The following is a 24,443-nucleotide window of genomic DNA, read 5'->3' on the forward strand; positions in this document are numbered from 1 at the left end:
GCATTAATATTTTGAAAATATTGTAATCACACAAGAGGCAATGAAATGTCATGTAGTAACATTCAGTATCAGGGTGTGCTAGTCTGCATAGAACAACACGGGCAAACTTAATGGCTTGTAGAAATTAGTCTATGTATTTGGGCAATTGAAGAAATAAAGAGCCAGATGGTAAATTGGGATAAATCAATGGGGCTACACAGATTCACACCAGTTGAGGATCTGGATAAAGATGTGTAAGAATGAGAAGTACTGACGGCATATCTGCATTTAGACAAGTAGGAGGTTCTTATTTGATTTTCGAAGGCTGTGGAAGCCTGTCACCAGCCCCATAAATAGCTGCGAGGCAGTGTGTGCAGTGGTTAAGAACAAGGGACTGGGTGTCAGGATTCCTGGCTTCTGGTTCAAGTCATGTTACCCTCTGTCTGCGTAAAGGGTAAAAACAGTACTACACACCTCCCAGGGGTGTTGGGACACTTCATTCATTAATGGCTGTGAATTCCTTTTGAGTGTTTGGATGAACTGTCCTACTTTATGAAAGGGAGTCTGTTTTGATCCTGATTCAGGAAAGCATTTCACCATGTGCTTAAGTCCCATTGAGCACAAGCTGGCCCCCTGCGGGGAGAAAAGTATCAGCTCTCCAGACTGCCACCAGCCGTCCCCATTTGACCCCTGAAGCAGTTGCTCTTGTCCTTAAACCACTAACTCCTGTCTATGGGACTGCAGGGGTCTCAGGCTAGTGCCTGTGTGTTTTCACAGCCAAAATCTGTATGGACTCTGGCTGACCAACTAGCAGCAGGGACTTTTTGATTGCACATCTGCATCTACAACATAGCCCTGGCATGTATATGGCACATGGTGTCACTCCTGCCACACACTGCTCTGTATTTTCCAAAGATTGGTTAGCTCTAGAGTGGACAGAGAACTATTTGTAGTCGGGGATGGCGGTAAAGGGGAAATAGAGCTATGGACTATACTGAGTAAAAGTATATTGTTTCCTTAAGGAACTAAGAAGACTGAGGGGGGAAATCCCTTAGCAAATGGAATGTAAGATTTCAAGAATGAAACTTGTTTTTGGTGCCAAGTTTATTTTTCTGCGGGCCTCTCTGGAGCTTTAAAAAGTTTTTAAAAAAAAGGCATTAGACCAAAGCGCTCTTGGGCTTGTCAATTACATTACAATTCTCTCACAGTATTTCCAAGAATACTGGATCTATATTCAAATACTAACTTGTTCTCTCCCTCTCCCCGCCTCCCATGCTGGATCTTCTCTGCTACTAAGTATACGCACACCCAAAAAAGGGGTGAGGGGCATTAGCAGAAAAAGCTCAAAAGGTTCAGCTGAGATTTTTTTCAAGCCACCTATGGAATTTGGACATCCACCTTCCATTCCTTCTAGTGAGAATTGGGTATCCAGATCCGGTTGGTTGCTTTGAAATGTTCAGGTCTTTGATCTCAGCTGGGGCCTCTAGGTGCTCCTGCAATACAAATAACAAACAATAATACTGTGATAAGCATCCTAAGGCCTGAATGCTCACCAGATCCCTCCCTCCATAAGACTCCGCCCATTCTATACTGAAAGAAAGAGCTTGCTCCTAATTTTTGCTGCCTGTAAACTTTTGCTGCCAGGAAGGGGAAGAGAGAAGCAAGAAATTCTTGAGTAGATTTCCTTCTAGGTGGGACACGTCGAAGGGCCAAGCCCTGCTCATCTTGCCTGTATCACTACCCTCCACAAGGTCAATGGGCTTGATCCTGATCCCATGCGGTTACTCACAGGAAGTGAGCAGGAATTGGCACTAAAGGAATGTTTCAAGAATGATCACCACGACAGGCTTATGAGGGGTCTCATGCCAAATTTTCAAGAACAAACATGGTGCACAAATGGGAATATGAAACATCTTTGCCCATGGTTACAGTAGTTTCATGCATTGATGTGAATCCAGTGCATCTTTGGGCCTGGGTACAGCAGTTGCATGCACAGACTGGGTGCACAGTTGGCTTGTTAGGCTCATTTGCACATAACCAGCCCATATGTGCACACGTGATAATTACACATACACAACAGGCATGCATTTTGCGTGCTTATATCTGTTAACAAATCTTGCTCTGCTTTCCCCAAGGTTACTGAACACTAATTAATCACTAACCGTCACAGACATTCAATCCGAGGCTTGCTCACTTAAATCTTTGCAGCGGTGGGAACAATTTAGTGTAGGCAAAGCTTTCTGGATTCTACTGCCTCCTTGTGTCCCTGGAATTCTGCCTGTAACTATTGTGACTTACATTCCAATACAGCAATATCATTAAGAGCCAGTGCAATTAGCTGAAGGGGCTTGAAACCCTGCCTGGCAGGAATTGTGTGTTTGCCATTATATCAACCACATGTGAATTGGGTTTGTGAGCTTGTTGGGATGTATTGGGGATACAGATCCACTCAGACCTGGACTGTTAGGACTACCATAACTGGCCCTAATGGGCACCTGGTTTGGGCTGATGGCTTGGTCTAGCTGTTAGGGGAGTGGCTAGAGAATCAGGAGCATGTGGGTTCTATTCTTGGCCCTCCCACTGACGTGCTGTGCAACCTTGGGCAAGTCACTTCCCCTCCCTATGCCTCTGATTCACACTCCCAGCCTTTGTCCATCTTGTATTTAGACTGTAAGCTCTGCAGAGTAGGGACTAGCTCAGACGATGTGTTTTGTACCACACCGAGCACAATGGGGCCCTCATCCTAGTTGGAGCCTGTTGGCACTACCAGGGCCGGTTCCAGGCACCAGCATTCCAAGTACGGCAGTGATTCCGCCGCCGCAGCAATTCGGCAGCAGCCCCTCAGTGGCGCCGGCCGTGGCAGCAGTTCAGCGGCAGCTTCTCCCCTTTGCCATCCGTGGCGGCAGTTTTTTTCACTGCTTGGGGCGGCAAAAACTGTAGAGCCAGCCCTGGGCACTACCATACACACCACTCCTAGGTACTATGGTAATACCAATAATAATACTAAACAGGTTCCCGTGAGAGCTAGAGAACTGACTAGGCCACGGATATAGAATCCCCTCTCACCTCTCCAGCTGTCGGTGCAATGTAGGCAGAGCTTGCATTTCTGCTGCAAAGGACTTCAGCCTCAGGGCTGTCAGTCCACGACCTTTCCCCAGAGCTAAATCACTCACAGTCTTTTTGAAGGATTTCAAATACCATAGCAGTGAAGCTGCAGGTCAGTAGCACACAGAAACAGAGACACTCTTTGGCTGTAGAAATGCAGATATGCAGCCGATTCACTAGTTGGTAAGAGGGTTAATGCTCAGGAGCAGGTCTGAAGGACATTGGGCTCCAGTCGTCAAAGGCTGACGCAGCTAGAACTGTATTCACCTCAGTGGAATTATTCTTGCTTATGTCACAATTGGACCTAATGGCTTTTCCCAGCCTGTAGTAAGGCCGCCAGGCAGCCGTGAACGCTGAAAGGAGGAGTAAGGCAGAAGGAAGGGGAGGTGGGTAGGGTTGGGAATGGAATGGAAAGGCAATTACTGCTGCCTTGAGTCCAGAGCGCCCCTAGGTACACAGTGTTGCAGAGGCCTGGTTTTCCCATTAGAGAAAGAGCTCCTGGAGATATGCCTACCTCTCCCAGAAGGGCTTTATCACAACTGATTCAGCAGGCTGTTTAAAATGTGATCCATGGTCACAGGGTTAGAGGGAAGCAGTGGAGCCTTCTTAATGGTCCCCTTCCCACTCCTCCCGTTTCTCATACCTTCTCCCCACTTCCACGACAGCCTCTGTCTTCTCTCTGATGTGTCCTTGACCCTCACTGCTTCCTTTGCAGCTTCTCCCTTCCTTTGTGACACCATCTCATGTACTCCCTGTTCCTTCACTGACATCTTTGCTCACATTCTGTGCTCTGTTCCCAGTGCTGATGGTTCCCATATCACAACCCATCCTCCCTCTTCAGCCCTGCTGAGGAACCAAATGGCAGCACAGCTGTTCTCCAACACAGCCAAGACACACTTCTATTGTGCATTACAGATGGGACCTGACCATGTTCAAAACTGCCCTGAAACAGCCCATTCCAGTTGTGATGGGATACATCACTGTTCCCAGGTTGACTTTTGTAGTATAGCAGAAGTTCAGATTGCAATCACCTCAGAATAGAGACCAGATCTGTATGGCACCAAACACAATCATTCCTCAGTAACTGATAACAACAGCTAGATCTGAGATTACTCAACTAGCACTCACCTGGTGCATTCGCTGGTTGATAGTTGTTGTCCATCTTAACCAGATACCATGGTGACAGATCAGAGAGAGAAGAGAGAATGTTATCCCTGACAGCTCTATGTACATTTCATGATGTACATTCTTTTACCCACTTCAGGAGAGCTTACACAATTTTAATTTTAAAAGCTGCTCATAGCTTAATGAGCTTCCTAAAGACAAAGAATGGTTGTAGATCAAAAAAGTGGAAATCATATAGCTTAGTAGTTCAGGTGGCATCTTGCTGTGACTTGCAGGAGAAATGATAACTGGCTTCTTTTGTTTACTGCTTAGCTCAGTGACCAGAGCCGATAAACCAAAAACTAATTCAACCACCTAATGCGCTACTTCTCAAATTAACATTCACCTGGCATTGCCTTGAACTTCAAAGCAGGAAAGTATATCAAAAGAAATAAAAGATGTGACACTAATTATTGCTGGATGCAATCCAATGAGTAAAGGTGGAGTGATTGATATTTGAATTGAAGGTAAAGGACATAAACACACCAGACATATCAAGGTCTATGAATAAATCCTTCAGTATATAATGGGTAGAGACTAAACCCATCAAGCAATGAGGAATTACCATTTAAAACATCCCAAACACATTCAGAAATGTTGGGTCTAACCAAAGAAATCACAACAAGAAACATTAAAACAGTCTTACCTGAAATTATTCACTGATTTACAATGCCATTTATTTGCTCTTTGAGAAAGCACTTTTACTAAATAAATAACAATACTGAAATAGTAAAATTCTGGATTTCATTCCATTTTCTCTTGGAATATCTGACTTCAACTTTTGAGTCTGAATTTGGAATCTACTGCTCCCATAATTCTTTGAGCTTTTTTCCTGTGCTTCCACTATGCCTCTCTGAATGTGTCTCCTCATCCCAGCATTCTTCCAAACTTTTTGTTGTACACCAGTCCTCTGCATGGATGCCTTTCTCCTAATCTTCCCTGGTCTCATTCAGTGCTCTCACAGCCTTCTCTGTGCCCCTTCAGCCCTTTGGTCTTCCTCTGACTCTTTTTTGCACCTCTTCCATCCTTTGTGGACATTCCCATTGCTATCATGTACTGCTCTTTTGCTTAGATTCCCCAGCCATGATTTACTGCAGTTCTTCATGCAGTAGGGGACTAGGATCCAGAATGCCTAGGTTCCATTCTGCTCTCTACAGCTGACTCACTTGGGAAGCTCACAAACAGTCTTTCTAAAAGTTATGTCCTAGTTCATCCCACAAGCTATTGGGCTTAAATTTCATTTATATAGAAGAGAAGAGAAGAATAGTTCACCCACTACAGGTATTACTAGGTGAAAGTCTAGAGGTCTGTATCGTACAGGAGGTCAAACTAAGGTATGGTCCACACTACAAAGTTAGGTCGACATAAATCACCTTGCATCAACCTATTTGTGCATATCACAACAGAAAGCAAGATCTGTCTCTGGCTGACATAAGCACCCAGGTACAGTGACACAGTAATACCACCACCCCCCCGAATGAAGTGGCACCATGGTCAACCAACTGAAGTCAACATGGTGTGACTGTAAACACTGCATGACCTGGGTTGACCCTAACAGTCCTCCAGACATTGTCCCACAATGCCCCATGCCCTGCAACTGCAACTACTCTGGTCACAGTTGTAAACTCCACTGCCTAGGGGGCTCATCCCTTTTTAAGCTCCTCCCCTCCCCCAGCATGTTTTAGAAATGCCTTTTCCTGATTGCTCAGCATGGCAAGCATTCTTACCAACTCAACCTTGTTGTGCTCAACTGCCCAACCAACCATGCCAGCTCCATTCACTAGACACACTTCTGCCTGGAGTAAACAGGAGATATTGGATTTCCTGGGCCTGTGGGAAGAAGAGGCAGTGCAGCTGTAGAAACGTGGACATCTACAAACAGATTGCTCAGGGGATGCTGGCAAAGGGGTACAACAGGGATCTGTACCAGTGGCGTGTAAAAGCAGAGGAACTTCACCAGGGATACCACAAGGACAGGCAGGTCAACACTGGATGTGCTGGTGCCCAGTGGACCTGCTGCTTTAATCACAAACTGCATGCCATTTTTGACAAAGATCCCACTAACACCCCACAGACCACCCTGAATACCCTGGAGAAGTCCAAGATAGAGATCCCTGCCATGAACAGCAAGGGGCCGGGGAGCAGGGAGATGCAGCAGCAGGCTCCAGCCATATCATGAGCTAGGACCTGTTCAAGACTCTGCCTCAGTCTAGTCAGTCCTACCAGATGAGCACGTATGAGCCTGATGAAGAAGAAAGGAACTTGGGTAACTGTGTGCACGCATTTTTCCTTACCATGTGTAAATTTAAAGAGGGCACCCAGCCCATCGCCAAGTTAACAAAACACGAGTATTGACTGTTCATTGTTTTACTCACACAAGGAGAAGTAGCAGTACAACAAACAGAAACAGAGTTGGCATCTGCTTTTCATTTCCCTGTTGGATTAGGCAGGGTGGTTGGGGGAAGGAGGCATGCAGAGCACTTCTTTTATGTACATAAGGAAGTCCCTTTTATCCTCTTGAGAGATGTTGATTGAAACTTCCATGGAGGTTCTCTGCAATCCTCTCCCACAGGGATGGCTGCCTTATTTCTCCCTCCATGATAGGACACTGTCCCATACCACTCTGCAATGAGTTTGCCAGACACCATTGCAGTAAACAGGCTCGTGGCAGCTGAGGCTTGGAGGCTTCAGGATGCCAGTAGTAGCTGTGGTCTCTGTGCCTTTGTTGCCCTCAGAAGTTAGATATTAGCGCAAATCACCACTGGCTGTGGAAAACAGTGCCAGTATTCAGTGCCATTGCCCTGTGCTCACACCCATGGAATAGGGACTGAAATTTTATTGCTTCATGAAACAGAAAATCCTTCCCGTGCACTTAACTCTAGCAGGCCATACTCACCTGGCTGGGAGCTGGAGACGGGTGCTGTGGAGAGGCCCTCCAAAGCTAAAGTTTCAGTAATAATTTCTTATTAAATATGTTTATGGGAATAAGAGAAGGGAGGTGTGAAACTTATTTTCCCCTTTACATTGTGACTGTAAATCCAGTGGTACATCTCTGTGTTTTTATCAGCAGCTTCTGGCATGGTGGCCCTGAGGAGTGCCCCCACCACCTCTGCAGAATGCTTGACCCTGATGAGGCGGAGAAAAAGGAGTACTAGGGAGGACACGTTCAGTGAGATCCTGCAACCTAGTGCATCAGACCATGAACAAAGGGGTCGGGGGGCCAGTATGACCAACAACATGGAGAAAGAAAGGGCAGCCAGCAGAAAGGTCCAGGAGTCCCAGCAGGACAAGGAGAGGGAAATGGGTCTTCTCAGGCAGCAAACCCAAATGCTGCAGACCCTGGTGACCAACAGATCCAAAAATCCCAGAATTCCTTTCCCTTTTCAGGCCTCAGACAGCTTCATGGTCACTGGTCCCTTTGTCCTGTCCCCCCCTCCTCCCAGCCCCCCAAAATACCACATGGCATCACGGCCCACATCTTTATCCCTAGTACTTTGTGCTGGGGAACAGCAAGGAAAACCACAGCTTCCACAGTGAGATCACCACTTGCTTCTCAAGTGTCAGCTGGTGTCTGTGTAGCTGCTGCATTTGTGCACTGAAATGGACAGAAATGCTTGTTGCCTTTCCACTTCTAAAGTTCCACTCCATTAATTTATGTCAAAAGTTTGCATTACATCACCTGTGGTTTTTTGCACATTGCTTTTTTTTTCACGCAATAAAGTTCTATTTTAAGAGAATAAAATTGTCTTTACTAGTTCACCACATGTATTGCAGAATGCACAGTGGTACTCAAAGCAAAGAGTACTTGGACATGTACAACAAGTACCACATAACTCATAACACATAACTTGGAACTCATAGCTCCAAGAAAACACCCAGTCATGTCATATTTATAAATGTACAGCAAGCACTACACAATTCTTAGCAGCACCCAACGCACCAGGCCCAGAGAACATTCCAGCACAGAGCACTACCGTGACTGACTATTAAAGTGCTCCCTCAACTGCGTAGCTCCACGCTGGGCTCTTGTAGTGGCCATTGTGTCTGGCTGTTCAAAGCCAGCAGACAGCTGCTCCACCTCGGCAGAAGCTTTGCACCCTTCGCTTCACAAATATTATCCAGGGCACAACAGGCAGCTAACTATTGGGATACTTTTCTCACAGATCCAATCTAGTGAATAAACACCGCCACAGTCCCTTCAATCTACCACAAGTACATTCAACAGTTGTTCTGCAATTGCTTAGTCAGAAATTAAATCTTGCCTTGGTGCTGTGAGGTGGCCGATATGCAGCTTCATGAGCCAGAGGGGCGAGTCCCCCAGAATTACTATTGGCATTTCAATATTGCCAATGGTAATCCACTGGTTGGGAAAGGATCTCCCTGCTTGCAGCTTTCTGAACAGTTCTGTATTCTTAAAGATGCAAGCACCGTGCATCTTCCTTGACCAGCCCAGTCCACAATGATATTGGTGAAGTGTCTCCAGTGATCCACCAATGCTTGCATAGCCACCGAACAGGAGCCTTCTCTGTTCATGTACTCAGTGGCAAGGTTGTCCGTGCCAAAATAGGAACATGTGAGCCATCTATCACCTGCTGCCATTCAGGAATCCCACTGCAGTAAATCAATCCACTCTGTCCTGCACATTGCTGAGAGTCACAGTCCTGGGTAGCAGGAGATCGTTATTGGCCCAAAACTCTTGCATGACAATGGCCTCTACAGTGGATTTTCTCGCTGATCGGAAGCAATCCAGAGTTTCGGGCTTCCACAGTAATCGCCGCTCGCTTCTCCTCTGTCAGTGCAGCTCTTATTTTGGTGTCCCTATGCTGGAGGGCTGGGACAAGCTTGGCGCACAGATCCGGGAATGTGGCGAAAGTTCTGCGGCCGCTGCTAGTCATTGCAAACCTGCATTACGATGCAATCCCACCAGTCAGTGCTCATTCCTCAGGCCTAGAAGCAGCGCTCACCATCTGCAGCTACTCTGTGAATGCCACAAACCACCTTGACTTGATTTTTTTATGTCCCTTAGCAAGTTGTCCTTGAAGACGTTGCCGCCTCCCCCATCGGTGTGGTATTTCGTGCAGGGCTACAAATACAGGAGAATTATGCATTCTGTATTTGCAGCATTAATGAGAACAGTGCAGAGCTCTGTGGGCTCCATGCTTCTGTCAGAGATGGCGAACACTGAGAAGTGCTGTGCGGTTTTGTGGGATTTTAAAAAAAGGCACCGAAATTATGGGACATAGATGGCATGATGGGATGGAGAAAGTTGCAGGCTGGGAATTTGACCCCTAGCGCTCAGTGATCCCCATAAGAGTCATCTCTACCTCACAACACATTGAGAAAAGTTCCCAAAAGGCATCACACTGGATGGCAGCACATGCCACGTGGGGCTACCTATCCGTGGTGCACACCGCACTTTCTGTACACTGAAGTAACTTGCATCAGCTAAAATCTGTAGTTCAGCCATGGCCTTAGTAGTGGTCCCTTCTGGCCTTAAAATCTGTCAAGTAGTGCCAAGTCAGAGCTGACACTGAAGACATTATCTTCTCGCCAACTGAGGGTTCATTTTTTAATAATTCAGTGTGCCAATATTTTTGATCAAAATGTTTCTGTGAAATTTTCCTCCACTTGTCACCGCCTTGTTCACCAAAACAAAAAATTAGTTGTGTATGGGTTGGGGTAGTTTGTTTCTTTTCTATTCCTTGTTTCTTTTCTGTTGTTCATGGTCTGATTGTATTCCTGATTACCTCTGACTGGCACTCAGTTCACACACCTATTTACATTCACTTCTAAGCTGTTTCCTATTGGTAGTTTGTCTCTAGTGGCTCGTGCATTTCCATTTCTCTAACAATAAAGTGATATTTAACAACAGTAGAAAGAAATACTTAGAAAGGGGAAGTTTCCTACCTATGTTGCCAGTAATACCTTAGTTACTGATAGTGGTGGAATTGTAAAAATCCAATATACTTTTCACCGTTTGTTCTGTTGATTTGTTCCATTTCACGTAGTTGCCTGGGTTACAAAATTTACAGGGGAGATTTTTTTTTAGCCAATTTAAAAAAAATGTTTTGCATTACATTGTTTTGCAAAAGTCATGAAAACTTTTAAAAATTACAAAAGGATGTTTTAACACTTAAAAAAAAAATCCCAACGAAATTTACATTTTTGAGCCAAAATTACCTGGCAGTGTCTCTTTTACCTGTTTATTTTCAAGGCATATGTAATCTACGTCTGTTCCAAAACCACAGCTGAAGTGTACTGCATCAGCCCAACTCATGCAATGCCTCCAAGCATTGCAGAACAGATCCACTTTTCACTCCTTGAATAAGAGTCAGGTGCAGTGTGTGCGATTGAAAATGGGTGCTTCTGCGACAGCAGCAAGAGTTTGGGTTGCACCGTGTTCCATTTTAGCTCTTGTCCATGCAGGTGGATGTGTTCAAAAGCTTGGGGCATCCTGATTGCTCTGGTATTTGCACTGCTTACAGTTGAAAATGTGATTGTTTCTTTCTCTAATGCTCCTGATGGTAGTTCTTGATGCTTTCGTATTGACACTGGTTTAACAGTGTCATTGTCAGCAAGGCTAACATTTCTAACAAGTCAAATTGGCGGGGGAGGTGGGTGAGGGAAGGAGGGAGTTCTTTGTCATGTTTTCAACTCATTGTGTTGAAGTCCTGCCATGGGATTTTATAATTCATTGTATACTGTGGTATATTAAGCCAATGCCGCTTTTGACTTTATGTTGTTTTTAAAGCAGGGCAGCAGAAAAGTAAGCATAAAGGATCACCTTGCTGCACAATGAATAAAAAATAGTCATCAATATGTATGTTTTAAATGCACATCCATATTTTGCCAGTAGCCCAAGAAACAAGATATCCTCTCACCCAGTTAGCAAGCAGCAGAATTAATTCATCACCAAGAGAAAGTGGATCTCAGATAGTCCGTCAACTCTAGAGCATCCCACAAATAAGTTAAAAGAAAATGTCATCAGATCTTGAAAGCAGGGAAACCAAAAAAAAGTGAATGTAATCTATTTTAATGCCTGTATACAACTGCTATGGGTGGACAGCTGAGATACACAATCTTAAGATTGTAATGAGCATAGAGTAATCCAGCACTCTACCACTTCCTAGTCTCTTCACCATCAGTGATTCAGGAACAGACTTTTTTTTCCCCATGCCATTTTCTTCTTCTCATTGCACTCTGTCCCAAGAATGGGTTTCTAAAGGCTGGTGTGCTCTCTGGAAGTGGGTGCGGACCTGACCTGATGACCTCAAAGTTGTGCAATTTGATTTTCACAGGCAAGTTAGCTGTCTCCCCAGGCTATGATGATGAGTTCGAATAGCTGATCAAGCAAAATATGGAATATTTTGGAATTCTAAGATCTCTTTTAAAAATCTTGAGAAAGTTTTATCAGCTTTCAAATCAGTCAGGCCAGTTTTCCATAGGTTTTAGTCCTTCAAAATGTGGCATATATGGTATAATTGTGCCAGTGTAATGCCAACAGACCTCGGTTGTCGGCGGGTGGGATCAAACCTGAGACCTCTGGAGCTAAATGCATGAGCCTCTACTGCATGAGTTAAAAGCCACATGGCCCTTAGCTAAGGCTGTAGCAGATTCATTCATCTCTAAGTGGTTTCAGTGCCACTAGAGGGGACAGAGCACTACACCCAGGAGGTGTGTGGCTTACACGTGCAAGTGAGTATTATTAGCCATATGCACATGCAGTTACCAAATGAACACAATTATGTTATCTGTACATTAAATGGGGTGCACTACTACACACGCAGTTTGCGTACACAATTGCATCCCCAAACTGGATGGAAATCTGGCTCTCATCTACAGGTGGATTTTAATAGGTACCTTGTGGATGGCTAACACAAAGCTACTCCTCTGAATTATCTCACAATCCTCCAGATAGTTTAGCTATCTGATACAAGTGCCTTGAATAGGTAGAGATGAGCAAACTGGTCTGGAGTATCTGTGTTCAACCTTCTTTGTATACAAGACACATTTAAAAACAGTTTGCAGAGTGAACACTTTTAAGATCATATTTTCTTATGTTGCATTTATGGGAGCCGTACTTGTATAACTAAGGGCAGAATTAGCCTGAGATATGTCAGTGAAAATATCCTGTATATTATTAACAATGATGATAAATATTGGAGCATATCTTTTGAGATGAACTAACTAGTTTTTCTTTTATTTGCAGATTTTGGCCATCATTTCCATCATGTTCATTGTATTATCTACAATAGCCTTGTCACTTAATACGCTTCCTGAACTACAAGGCACGGATGAATTTGGACAAACCACAGATAACCCTCAGCTTGCCCACGTGGAGGCAGTGTGCATTGCATGGTTTACAATGGAATACCTCTTGCGGTTCCTATCCTCGCCTAAGAAATGGAAGTTTTTCAAAGGCCCCCTGAACGCTATTGATTTGCTAGCTATCTTGCCCTATTATGTCACTATCTTCCTCACAGAATCAAACAAAAGTGTACTTCAGTTCCAAAATGTACGCAGGGTGGTTCAGATATTTCGTATCATGAGGATACTCCGAATTCTAAAGCTTGCCAGGCACTCAACTGGTTTACAGTCCTTGGGTTTTACACTAAGGAGGAGCTATAATGAGCTTGGATTACTCATCTTGTTTTTGGCCATGGGCATTATGATCTTTTCCAGCTTAGTTTTTTTTGCAGAAAAAGATGAGGATGATACAAAATTCAAGAGCATCCCAGCTTCCTTCTGGTGGGCAACTATCACCATGACAACAGTAGGCTATGGAGACATCTACCCCAAAACTCTCTTAGGCAAAATAGTTGGAGGGTTGTGCTGCATTGCTGGAGTGCTGGTGATTGCTCTTCCCATCCCAATCATAGTAAATAACTTCTCTGAGTTCTACAAAGAGCAGAAGAGGCAGGAGAAAGCCATCAAGCGCAGAGAAGCACTTGAAAGAGCAAAAAGAAATGGCAGCATTGTCTCCATGAATATGAAGGATGCTTTTGCCCGTAGTGTAGAACTGATGGATATTGTGGTTGAAAAAAATGGAGAAAGCACGGGCAAAAAGGATAAAGTTCAGGACAATCATTTGTCCCCCAGCAAGTGGAAATGGACCAAGAGAACACTCTCTGAAACTAGCTCCAGTAAATCTTTTGAAACTAGGGAACAAGGATCTCCAGAAAAGGCCCGGTCCTCTTCCAGTCCTCAGCACCTGAATGTCCAACAGTTGGAGGACATGTACAACAAAATGGCAAAGACTCAGTCACAGCCAAACCTCAACACTAAAAACACAGGTCACCCTGGAAAGCAAAAGGAAGAGCTAGAAATGGAGACCATTCCTGGCCCTACGGTCCCTTTATTGACCACCCGTGCTGACGGGATCATTGACATGAGGAGCATGTCAAGCATTGACAGTTTTATAAGTTGTGCTACAGATTTCCCTGACTCTGGGAAATTCTCCCACAGTCCACTTGCTACACTTCCCTCCAAAGGAGGTGTTAATCCAATTCAGGAGCAAATCAGGGCAGAGAGAAGTGGAACCAGGTTCATGGAGATAAACCCAAAGCTGGAAGGCAGCCATCGCTCTACATTTTTCATAGAGAGTCCCAACAGTTCCGTAAAAGGCAGTAACCCTTTAAAATTAAGATCTCTGAAAGTCAACTTTATGGAAGATGGCAACAGCACATTAGTACCAGCATCAAATGTACTCAGAATATATCCAGATGCTCTCAAGGACAGGGGAGCTGCTGCCGCTGCAGACAGTTCCTTACTCTCTGATCGATCTTTAGTCAGTCCAGAAACCTCTGTCTACACAACAGCGAGTGCTAGAACACCCCCAACATCGCCAGAGAAGCAGATAGCAATAGCCTTCAACTTTCATGATGCCAGCATACATAAATATATAGATGCTGACACTGATGATGAAGGTCAGTTGCTTTACGACTCAACCCCTCCAGGAAATGTAAGTCCCAAGTACAATATTACAAACAGTGCTTATCTAAAGCAAAAAGATAACATTTATAGAATGGAGAAGAACCATCTAGAGAGTGCTGCTTTACCCACCTCATCGAAGTTTATAGGGCAAAACTGCATTTACTCCATGGAAGGTATCACTGGAAAAACCCAGGGCAATCAGGAGACTGTCAGACTAGAAAATCACATTTCACCTGAGGTCCATATATTGCCAGGTGGTGGAGGACATGCTAACACCCACGATCAAAGCATCTGACATGTGCTCCAAAAAGTTGTTGAACGTTAAAAGGAATGTCTTTACAGTCAACACAACGAAAGAGAGCTTCTGCATGGCATGAACTTTGACTGAAGCAAGCCACTTGTTTCTAAAAGTCTGAGGGGAGGCCTGGTGTGGGTTTATGAAAACATCCTTCTCTGGAACAACTATAGGGATGTTGCCCAATTCATCCTACAAACATCAGTGAAAATAAAGATTGTAAGTCTTGCTCACGCTTTGATCTCCTTTCATGTCCTTCATTGAAGTCAGCATGACCAAATATATATGTCCACTCCCCTTGTACGATGGATCTCCTTTTGGAAGTGTTAACATCTGATTTGTGTTACTTCCATAGAAGAGACCAAAGGCAGCCAGATTTGAATTCCGGAACAAATTACTGGGGTTGGTATAAAGTTATTAGAAACACAATACTTGCTGCTTCAGGGCAGCTGTTCCAGATAGCCCCCATCTGCATCTTTCTTTCTGATGGATACAGTGTCTAAAGGTAACAGGGAACACTTGGGTAAATCTAAGCTTATGTCTATTTAAAATAACAGTGGTCGAGAGAAATAAATTATTAATATGCCCTGTGTGTGTTTAATTCTTCCAGATACTGTAGGACCTGATGTTTTATTTTGAAATCTAATCAGGGTGAGTTGCACCACTTGTATCTAATTTAAAACGCCCCCTAGAAAGTAGTGAAACTTGCACTTGCCCACTGCTAAAACCAATACCTAATCTGGGGCTAGAGAGGGGCTTCTAAGCCACAGCCCACACTGGGGGAGTGTGAAGCGACCGTGCAGAAGTAAGACTCTCCAGGGACGCTTTGGCTGACTCAGCCAGAATTTTTCCAGGGCTCTGCAGGAGAATGCACCTGAGTGAGAGCTCGACACATTTACAGGGTGTAACATGCTCCCTCTTACTAGGAGTCCGGTACCCCATACTGCCTGTTCTGTGCAGAAGGCAGGGGCCCAGGAGCTGCCCTGTTTGGAGAGTCCAGGCATTCTAGGCTTGTGACTCCTTGTGTTGCAGCTGGCCCCTACACCAGAGTGTAAAGAGTGGCAGTGATGGCTCCTTGTACCCCTCCCACTCTGACTTCCATAGTCACTTAGGGGTCAGCTTCAATCTAGCTCATAAAGTAGGAGGAGAGGAACGAGTCAGTCTGAAGCATTTTGCACTCAGTCGATGTTGAATGGCTAGATATGCAAGTGTTAACTAAATATGCAAAAACAGGACTTATTTAATTTTACACAACAGGCCTGATTGTGCTGTCACTTCCAATGGTGGAATCAGGGGTGACTCCATTGAAGCCAATGAAGTTACACTAGCATAAAACAGATATAAGTGAGAGGCAAATCAGGTCAAATAGCTTAATAATATTCAATCTTTTTCTTAAAAATGACCATTTTAAACAAATGCAACTAACAGCAACCAGCTTAGGTTTTAAACATTGTCCTTCTATAAAGTTATTTTGACTTGTGTAGAAAATATTTTTCTTTCATTTGTAATATTCAAAAAAAAAAAGCACTTTCAGTTGGGGGGGGGTTGTTTTTATTTTTGGCTGTTTTTATGTGTGAAGGTGGAATAACAAACCAGAGTGTAAGAATCTAGCACTTTAAACAAGCACTGTCTTCATTTGTGCCTCCTGTTATGGCTGTGATTTGTTACACACATGTAACAAAACACAATCCGTCCTGTGATAACTGTGATAGTAACACTTTATGTTGTCTGTTTCTATTGTAAAGCTAAACTGTAAATAACTTATATCAATAAGAGTTTGATGCATATTTATGAGTACCTGCTGTGATGTGTAACTATTTGCATGCAACAGGTCTTGGTACATAGTGTCACTTTATAAAGAATACGTCTCTAGGAAGATAAACTATCTGGGTCTGGTGCATTTTGTTCCTTTCTATTACAAAATAGCTGTTGGTTGGTCCTGAATGTAACTGTCTGTCCACTCTATATTATACTTCTGTCTATCAGTAACAATGAATGCAGCACGTACAGATGAAAGCAATAAGCACGTGTATGTTTTAGGAATTGTTATGGGTTGTAACTATAGCTTTGTTAGGTCTGTACTTGGAACAGTACTGTACACATATTTGGATCTATTCTGCCCTCAGTATGCAGAGCAATTATCCAGATTACTCCCCTCATGTTGGGTTAAAGCTTGAGGTCCTTCCTCAAAGTTTTTACTCACTTCTTAATAAGGCTGAATCCTGGGAAATTTCCTGAAAGAGAAGACAGAAAGAACAAACTGAGTAAGGACCTCAAGAATTAGTCTAGTGACAGGAGAACAGACCTCATTCCACGCAAAGTGTTACACAGCAGGTACTCAAAATAAATAAAAGTACCTGTCCATACAGAAGCATCTTCAGAGCACTTATATAGGGCCAATTCCTGAGGGTCATTAGTCAGTTTTTACTCAGTCTTGACTCAAACAAAACTCATTCATTTGAATGGGCATTTTGCCTGATTAAGGACTTCAGGCTTTGGCCCATTGTACATACAAGTGTACTTATGGGAACTAATGTAGTGTGTTGCTGAGATACTTGTTAAGACTGAGTAATTATTAGAAAGTAAAGTGACTTTCCAGCAGATAAAGCGTTAAGTATTGATTGAGTCTATGGTTTGCTAGGCCATAGAGTGGAAACGAGAAATTTTAAAGAGAGCAGTCTCGGCATAATCTCGATGTTTCAGTCATCAGCCATGTCTGCCATCAGCACAAATGTAAAAAATTAAATAAAAAAAATTAATTCAGGGAAGATAACTTTTTTATAAAGCAAATAATAGTGATTTCCAATTTAAATATTTTTAAAGCTGATGCTTTCATGTAAAAAAAAAGTCATATTTTACATATCAAGAAAGTGATCATATTTAAATATAGCCATACACTGTAGTGTTGACCACACATTCATTTAAAGTGATGTATTTGGTTTATAGATGGCACTGACAAAAATGTATAGATCAATAATTGTCATTTTTTTAATAAAAACAACTGGTGCAACTCTCCTTGTAACCAAAGGCCCTCTCTCTGCCTTGTGTGATCGAATCTGACACACACTTTATCTCATCTATTTAGTCTTACCATTAAAGTAGCATTTTATTGAATCGCTTTTGAACTGGCTGTCAAAAGTATCATTAAATTTCTACCTTTTAAGTCTTAATGGCCAAAGTCCTATAGATTTCTTATAGAAAGAGAATAATGTACAATTAAGCATATAATATGCTTGAAGAGCATTTCTTTCTTATTTGTGCGTGAAGATGTAGCTCTTATTTTGTGCCCAGTTAAAAAATGAAATATGAGTAACTTATTTTAACGAAATAAAGTCTGAATAAGAAATATATATCTATATATATGTGTGTGTGTGTGTACATAAGACATATATATATATGTAAGCACTGGGAAATCTACTGTCAAATGAAAAGCTATGCTAGACTGAGAGTCTGTACTCATTACAGAAGAAAAGGCAGTGCTTTGAAAACGTAATGCTCACCAAATCCCGTAAGTATTTAAAGGGCAACTTCATTTTACAGTTCATTTGATAAATGTTTCCCTAATCTTCTAAAATTGGAGGGGAAATATGTAATATCTCTTGCATCAAACTAAAGTCTGCAGATCAGTCGCTAATATCTGGCATTCAGGTCCTTTACTGTGTACCATGCGTCAAGCAAGCTGATAGAGTTTTAGCTACTGCAGCAAAGAGCATCACAATCGAAAGGACCGTGTGCACATGATGTCTGGGTTCTTGCTTGTCTCTTACGCAATCTACAACTTTAAAATATATATATATATATATATATATATATATATTTGTGGAAGGAATGGGTGCAGTTTTCTTAACCAGGAGGCAAAAGATTTTTTGACTTTTAGCTTTATACAAAGGAAAACAACAGTAATTTATTGTAGTGGATTTCTCAGTGCCTTTTCTTAGAAACTTCACCTGAGTACATTTAAGGGAAAACAAAAACAGACTCTCCTGTGAAACCCACATTTTATGAAAGATTCAAGAATCAATATGAGAAAAGAAGAAGAAGAAAGAATGCCAATGGAACACATATTCTCCTTCTGATCATACTGTGTCAAAGGCCTGGGGAATATTAATCTGTGCACGTCACGTAGAAACAAACCCTACTCGGTTGGTCTCTTTGGCAACTATGGCTGTGATAAACTGTAGCCTTTTCTTCCCTTGCAGCTAATATGATAAACATTTTTAATGAAAAACAGTATTCTCTTCTGTAAAATTGTAATGTATTGTTAATATTTGTATCTATTGTATATTTATGTTTTGACAGAATTATGGCTGGTACAGTTTATAATAAATAACTGGGGTATTTAAAACTCATTACGAAAACAAGGTTGCTAATGCCAGGTTCGCTCTGTTGATAAGTTCCGCATAATATTATCTCCAGTCGTTTTTACCAGACTTCTCAAACACCTCATTTTAAGCAAATAGTAGAATTCCTGGGTAAGGTGATGAAACAATGGAAACTGTATGGCATTTACATTGTACAATATAGCTCAGTCCACAAAATGTGGACGTGGAGAATCCCATATATCTATTTCTTTAGCAAAGCTCTCATATTTTATCAATTATTACACTTATGGTAACCAAAATGAACCAAGCATTAGCTTAGATTGCTTTAGAATCACCCAGTTGGGCAGAATATGGCTTTAAATAATTCTTGATTAAAGTACAGATGTTCTCTGTACCGTCTGTTTGCCATTGTGTTGGCTCTATAAGTATCTGATGTATGGAAAAGTCTATTTTTCTGTTCAGATTTTAAATATTATATATATAAAATATAAATATATATCTGTATTTTTAGCAAGTTTATAATAGGGCAAACAAGTCAAATTTCTTCTTTTTGTATTACAGAATAATATATTAGCAGCTATTGTTGTTCATTTACATAGCTGATTTCCTGAGTGTTTTTTGTTATGTCTCTGTTCTGAGAACACCAGAAACATCCCTCCTGAAATAAGTCTGTGAAAGGTCACAGAATCTCTTTGATGTCATCATGTATTTGTATTTTCCTGCTTGTTGTCCTTAAAAATAAACAAAATACAAGGACAGTACACGGAAACTAAGATGTGTATTCTTAAAAAAAGAGAGAATGGGCCAGACAGTGATCTCAGGTTCAATGGTGTAGATTTGGAGGAACTCCACTGATTTCAACCCTTAACTGCAGCCTTTGACTTCAGTGGAGTTTTTCCAGATTTACGTTGATTAAGCTGAGATCAGAATCTTGCCCAGTGTGTAGAAGGGACTAGATTTGGAAATCACCATCACCATAATAATTAGTGATGGAGTCAACTACAAAAGTTTTAGGGATGGAGTTGAGATCAGCACCAGAACTGAAAGTTCAGGCTCTTATCCAACCTCAATACCTGATCTTGTATTCTTTATTTAGATAAAGCTTCCACTGAAATTCCAAGCCCAGTGGGAGTTTTGCCTAAGTAAAGACTGCAGGTTCAAGCAATTGTTGTATTTTGATATTGCCACCTTCAGTCCTGGGCAAAACCAGGAATTGTGGAGAACATTTATTTATCCAAATTCCTAAATATACAAGTTTCAGAAAGGGACTGGATTTGGGTTTGGTGAAGGCAAAGATTTGTCCATGTACTTAGTTCTTCTTAATCATTTTGCTGCTCTCCAATTACAATGTCACCTACAATGAAAAAAAAAATACACGAGAAAAACAAATGCCTTGATATATACCATGTCATGGCCCTATGAAGTCAATGAGGAGTTTGCCTGGATAGCTTTGACCCTAAATCTATGCATAAATATTTCTTTTTTGAATTGGTCCAAATGTTTAAACATAAAATTAAGAAGAGGCGACTGGTTGCACATGGGCAGTTTCTTTCCAGAGTTGAAATTCTCGCGCAGTACCTTCTGTTAGCCCAGCTCTATATTTACACAGCTATGGTCTCTTTGTGGAATTTTCCTATATGCCTGCAACCCTAGAGAGCAAACCTGAAACATGATTTAATTAGAAGTCTGTACATTTGAAAATGTATAAATAATCAGCAATCACAGTAGGAACAAGCTTGTAATGACCAGCAAAGTTTGCTTTGCCAATGATTTATACATTAGCAAGGCTCAGCTACCACGTGAGGAAATAAATGAATGGAAAATGTGTTTCTGTTTCTGAAAGGGAGCCACACCTCCAACTAGCCAACGCAATAACCCTGCACATCTGACATCTCCAGTCATATAAAATGCCCTTCAAAAGGGCATACCAATAGAATACTTGGTTTACTCAACATGTTATGGACCAAATTTACCACTGCAATAAGTTGTATTTGCTTATTCCAATGTTACATTTGACCCGCTGCTAGCTCGCTTGCATTAGGAAAAAACACATCCAAATGTCAGTCATCTCACCAATTAAAAGGTGATTGATTTCCAGCATGTGTTTTGCAGCCATGTACCAAGATAATTAGGCTTTGGGGCTTAAAGAAAAGGTTTTTTTTTCTGCAAGACAAAAGAAATCTTCTGAAAGCTAAAAGTTCATATTCCCCTTTATTGCTGATGTTACCTAAACCACCACCAAGTGTCCTTTGACACCAATGGTCAGGTGCCACAACTGTTCATATCTGTAAATATGGCTCAGTTTTGCTTTTCTTGATTCTGGCTTCATCGCACAATAAATCATGTTATAAGCTTAGAAAAGAATACTTTTCATTTTTAAATAGAGAGTAATACTATTATATTGATGTTCTGGAGGTCTGAGCAAGGCTAAACATTTGAAATTTTAAAGGGATGCTTATAACACTGCAGCTATGCTGCATTAAACAAAATAAGTAAATTTGCACTCAGAGCAAAGACCCACTGTATTCAGATCTTTTGGACATGCCAGCAAATATATTTTAGGGAAGACAAAAGGCTTTGTGTGATCTCAGGGATGGAATACAGCTGTCCATTGCACCTGTTTGAAAACCGTCTGGGCAGGGGGAAGTGAAAAGCAGTAATAATTAGATGGAAGTGTGTGAAAGAGAATGACAATCATTTCATTCAGATTTGTTGGTTTATGATCACTCTATGTTATTTCTCTTTAAATGTGCAAGATTGTCTTGGGTGAACTCCTGGCCCCATTGAAGTCAATTATAAAACTCACATTGACTTCAGTGGGACTAGATTTCACCCCATATTTTTATAATTTATCAGGGCCTTAGACAAGGACTTGTTGATTTGTACAAGTAGTTACCAACAGATATTGTGTCAGTTACTGGGTCACACCTTTCAGTCTCCTTGCTAATCTGCAATTAAGACCACGTGAGGACACACCAATTCTGATCTATGCGCGGTACTTCATGGTTATTGTACAGTATTTCAATTTTGATCTGTCCCCCTGACATGTCTCTTGTCTTTTATCCTCCTCTATCTTGTTTCTGAAGTACTGCTGAGTTCATGTTGCCTCCTATGACCACCAGCTTTGTTTTATATTCTGTTGGTTTGAGCCCTGAGGGATAGGACACTTTTCAGTCCTTGCCAGCTTTTTTACGGTTGGTGTACAGAGCTGCTTTCACAATAAAACATTCCCTGCAGGTTTGTCATTGTGGCAGATCCTCCATATTATGTTGAACTTTGAAGCCATGATAAGGAGTGATTCTTAATACCTAAGACTAAAAGGCCAGCCACAGGTCCTAAATTGCACCAAATCTCAACCTTTTTATATATTATTGGCATTAGAAGATTTTGATCTGCTGTACCCAACTTTAACATGGAAGAGTCCTGCTTTTTAATCAGTCCAGTGAAGTGGTTCTGGAATGGAGAGAAAACATCTAAAGGTGTGCTTCTCTTTATGCTCTTAAAGACATACCGTGTTGTAACAAACTTATGACTATTTCGGGAAGTCACAGCTGTCTTTCACTATGCTATACATCAGACCCATTCAGAATTTCACAGTGCCTGCAGGGATAGAACAAATACCTTCCTGCTCCAGAAGCACAGGCCTCCATCGTGTCAGCAAATCACACTCTCCGTTAGAGATATAGGGCCTATGAGCCACAGATGAACAGTTCTGATGATATTTATTAGAGGGTTGGGGGGGGGATACACACTAGCCAGTACATTAGTGCAATAAAAATGGTACCGGTTTTAAAAAGCATTTAAACAGTAAAGCCGGTATTTTAACACCAAATATAAACTGGAAAAAATTCCTGGGACTCTCCTGGCGGATTTGGATGGAATTATAGTGAGAAAGGGCAGAAAATATAAAGTCTGGTGCTCCACTGCTTTACACCGTGTTTTGTCATTTTATACCTGTGGAAAGTGGAGGCACTAGGAAATCAGGCCCAAAATGTATAGTGAAGGGTAGTTGTTGCCATGCATGTCCTGCTGCCCCAGCAGATTCAGCACGGCCAGCACATGTTCTTCGTTCTATTAGATTGGGTCACACTAAGGGACAGCATGTCAGAAGATGTTTTTTCACCGTTTGAGCAATATCTACTCGACACCCTTGTGTTTTGGGGTAACTATGTTCCATTAGCCATACACTAGTGCACTTAGAGTCTTACGTTTTGGGAGGTGAGAGGGAGGGTTTGGTGCGTTCTTGTTTTTGTTTTGTTTTTTTGGTAAATAGTCCTCCTTCGTTGAAGTTTATTGATCACTCCAGTTGTTTCTGTAAAAAATAATTAAAAAAAAAATTAAAAAATCAATGTCTTTATATGCATGTAGTGCTATGAAACTGTGATCAATGTGTGACATTCAGAAACTGTACTGTCTTGTAAAATATGTCCAAATGTCTACAGATTTTAAAGCAATGGTCCCCTACTGCAGAAATAAATAAAAAGGTACGGATAAAACTGAGCCTTTGGTTGGTTTGTTTTATGGTCATATTTACTGGCCAACACTACAATAACTATGGTCAATTGGCACAGCGATTCAGGCTACTTGAAACCATTGTAACTGACAGCAGATGTTACAGAGTACCCTATTTTCCCATATCTAGGGCACTGATTCAGGAAAGCACTTAAGCGCATGTATTTATGTCCCATTGACTCCAAAGGGACTTAAGCATATGCATGAAGTTAAATGTGTGCATAAGTGTTTCCTGAATAAGGATGCTTTTTCTGAATCAAACCCTAATGCCCAGATCCTTAAAAGTATTTAGGCACTTAACTTCCTGGGCTTAAGTGTTTTAGAACTGTACGTTGAAATATACATTGACCTAATTTAGCCACAACTCATCTCAGTGAAACAGAACACTTCCCAACAATATTCCGTTCTGAATGTATTTACAGTGATGTATTTACAGATATCAGACTGGAGACCATAATGATGAGAGCCTTGACCTTGATGTTAGGATTGATCACATGCAGATGGGATGACAGCAGAGTTTGTCAGATGAAGAGCTCTGGATATGGAAATTGGCTAAACAGGTTGCATGTATAGTTACTGGGTCAAGAACCTGGGTTTTCTGATTGAGCAATTGCATTTTTCTTCCCCAGAAAATGAAATAATGGGGTGTTAGTTAAATTGTGCAAGACATCAGAACAAAGGGCCTTTTGCACTACTCAGTTGTACTTTTCTTTCATTCAGTTGGTGAAACTAATATTTTTTAAATTGGCATGCAACTCCAATATAAGATGAGTCTTCAGACCTCCTGATTTCTAAAGACAATTAGCTTTATTTAATTCAAACACTTTAATTGATGACCAAATTCAAAAAAAAAAAAAGAAAAAAGAAAAGAAAGCACACACTTTAACTAGAATTGGCCATACATTTCCCCAGTCTGCACATGCACTCACAGTAACCACATACACAATTTTTGTGCAAAAAGGTACACAATACATGCACAATTGTGCACCTAATTTATCCATGCAGCTACCACATTTTTAAATCAGATACATATATGCACAAATGGTCAAATCTGGTCAAATTATGTGCATAGGCATTTTTGAATAGCTTCCCTCTGTTTTTTTAGTCTCTTAAGTTTTTTAAATGATCTTTTG

The 24,443-nt window shown here is 41.6% G+C and overlaps 1 protein-coding gene and 2 long non-coding RNA genes across 5 annotated transcripts in view; 1 reads left to right on the forward strand and 2 right to left on the reverse strand.

Moving 5' to 3' along the window:
- KCNB1 (potassium voltage-gated channel subfamily B member 1) overlaps nt 1-23,298 on the forward strand; it is a 201,805-nt gene extending 178,507 nt beyond the window's left edge. For both annotated transcript variants that reach the window (XM_048819653.2, XM_075118773.1), the window contains exon 3: nt 12,458-23,298. In XM_048819653.2, the coding sequence (XP_048675610.2) occupies nt 12,458-14,476 (2,019 nt within the window). In that variant the 3' untranslated portion in view covers nt 14,477-23,298. The remainder of the gene's footprint in view (nt 1-12,457) is intronic.
- On the reverse strand, nt 999-6,686 carry LOC142068816 (uncharacterized). Its single transcript, XR_012664713.1, has 3 exons — nt 5,976-6,686; nt 4,213-4,246; nt 999-1,472 (listed from the first exon to the last, which is right to left on the reverse strand). It is a non-coding gene; the product is annotated as an uncharacterized LOC142068816 (long non-coding RNA).
- LOC142068815 (uncharacterized) overlaps nt 22,502-24,443 on the reverse strand; it is a 39,458-nt gene continuing 37,516 nt past the window's right edge. For both annotated transcript variants that reach the window (XR_012664712.1, XR_012664711.1), the window contains exon 3: nt 22,502-23,110. This is a non-coding gene — a long non-coding RNA (uncharacterized LOC142068815). The remainder of the gene's footprint in view (nt 23,111-24,443) is intronic.

The sequence above is a fragment of the Caretta caretta genome, chromosome 13 (assembly GCF_965140235.1).
Source record: "Caretta caretta isolate rCarCar2 chromosome 13, rCarCar1.hap1, whole genome shotgun sequence".
Classification (NCBI taxonomy): Eukaryota; Metazoa; Chordata; order Testudines; family Cheloniidae; genus Caretta; species Caretta caretta.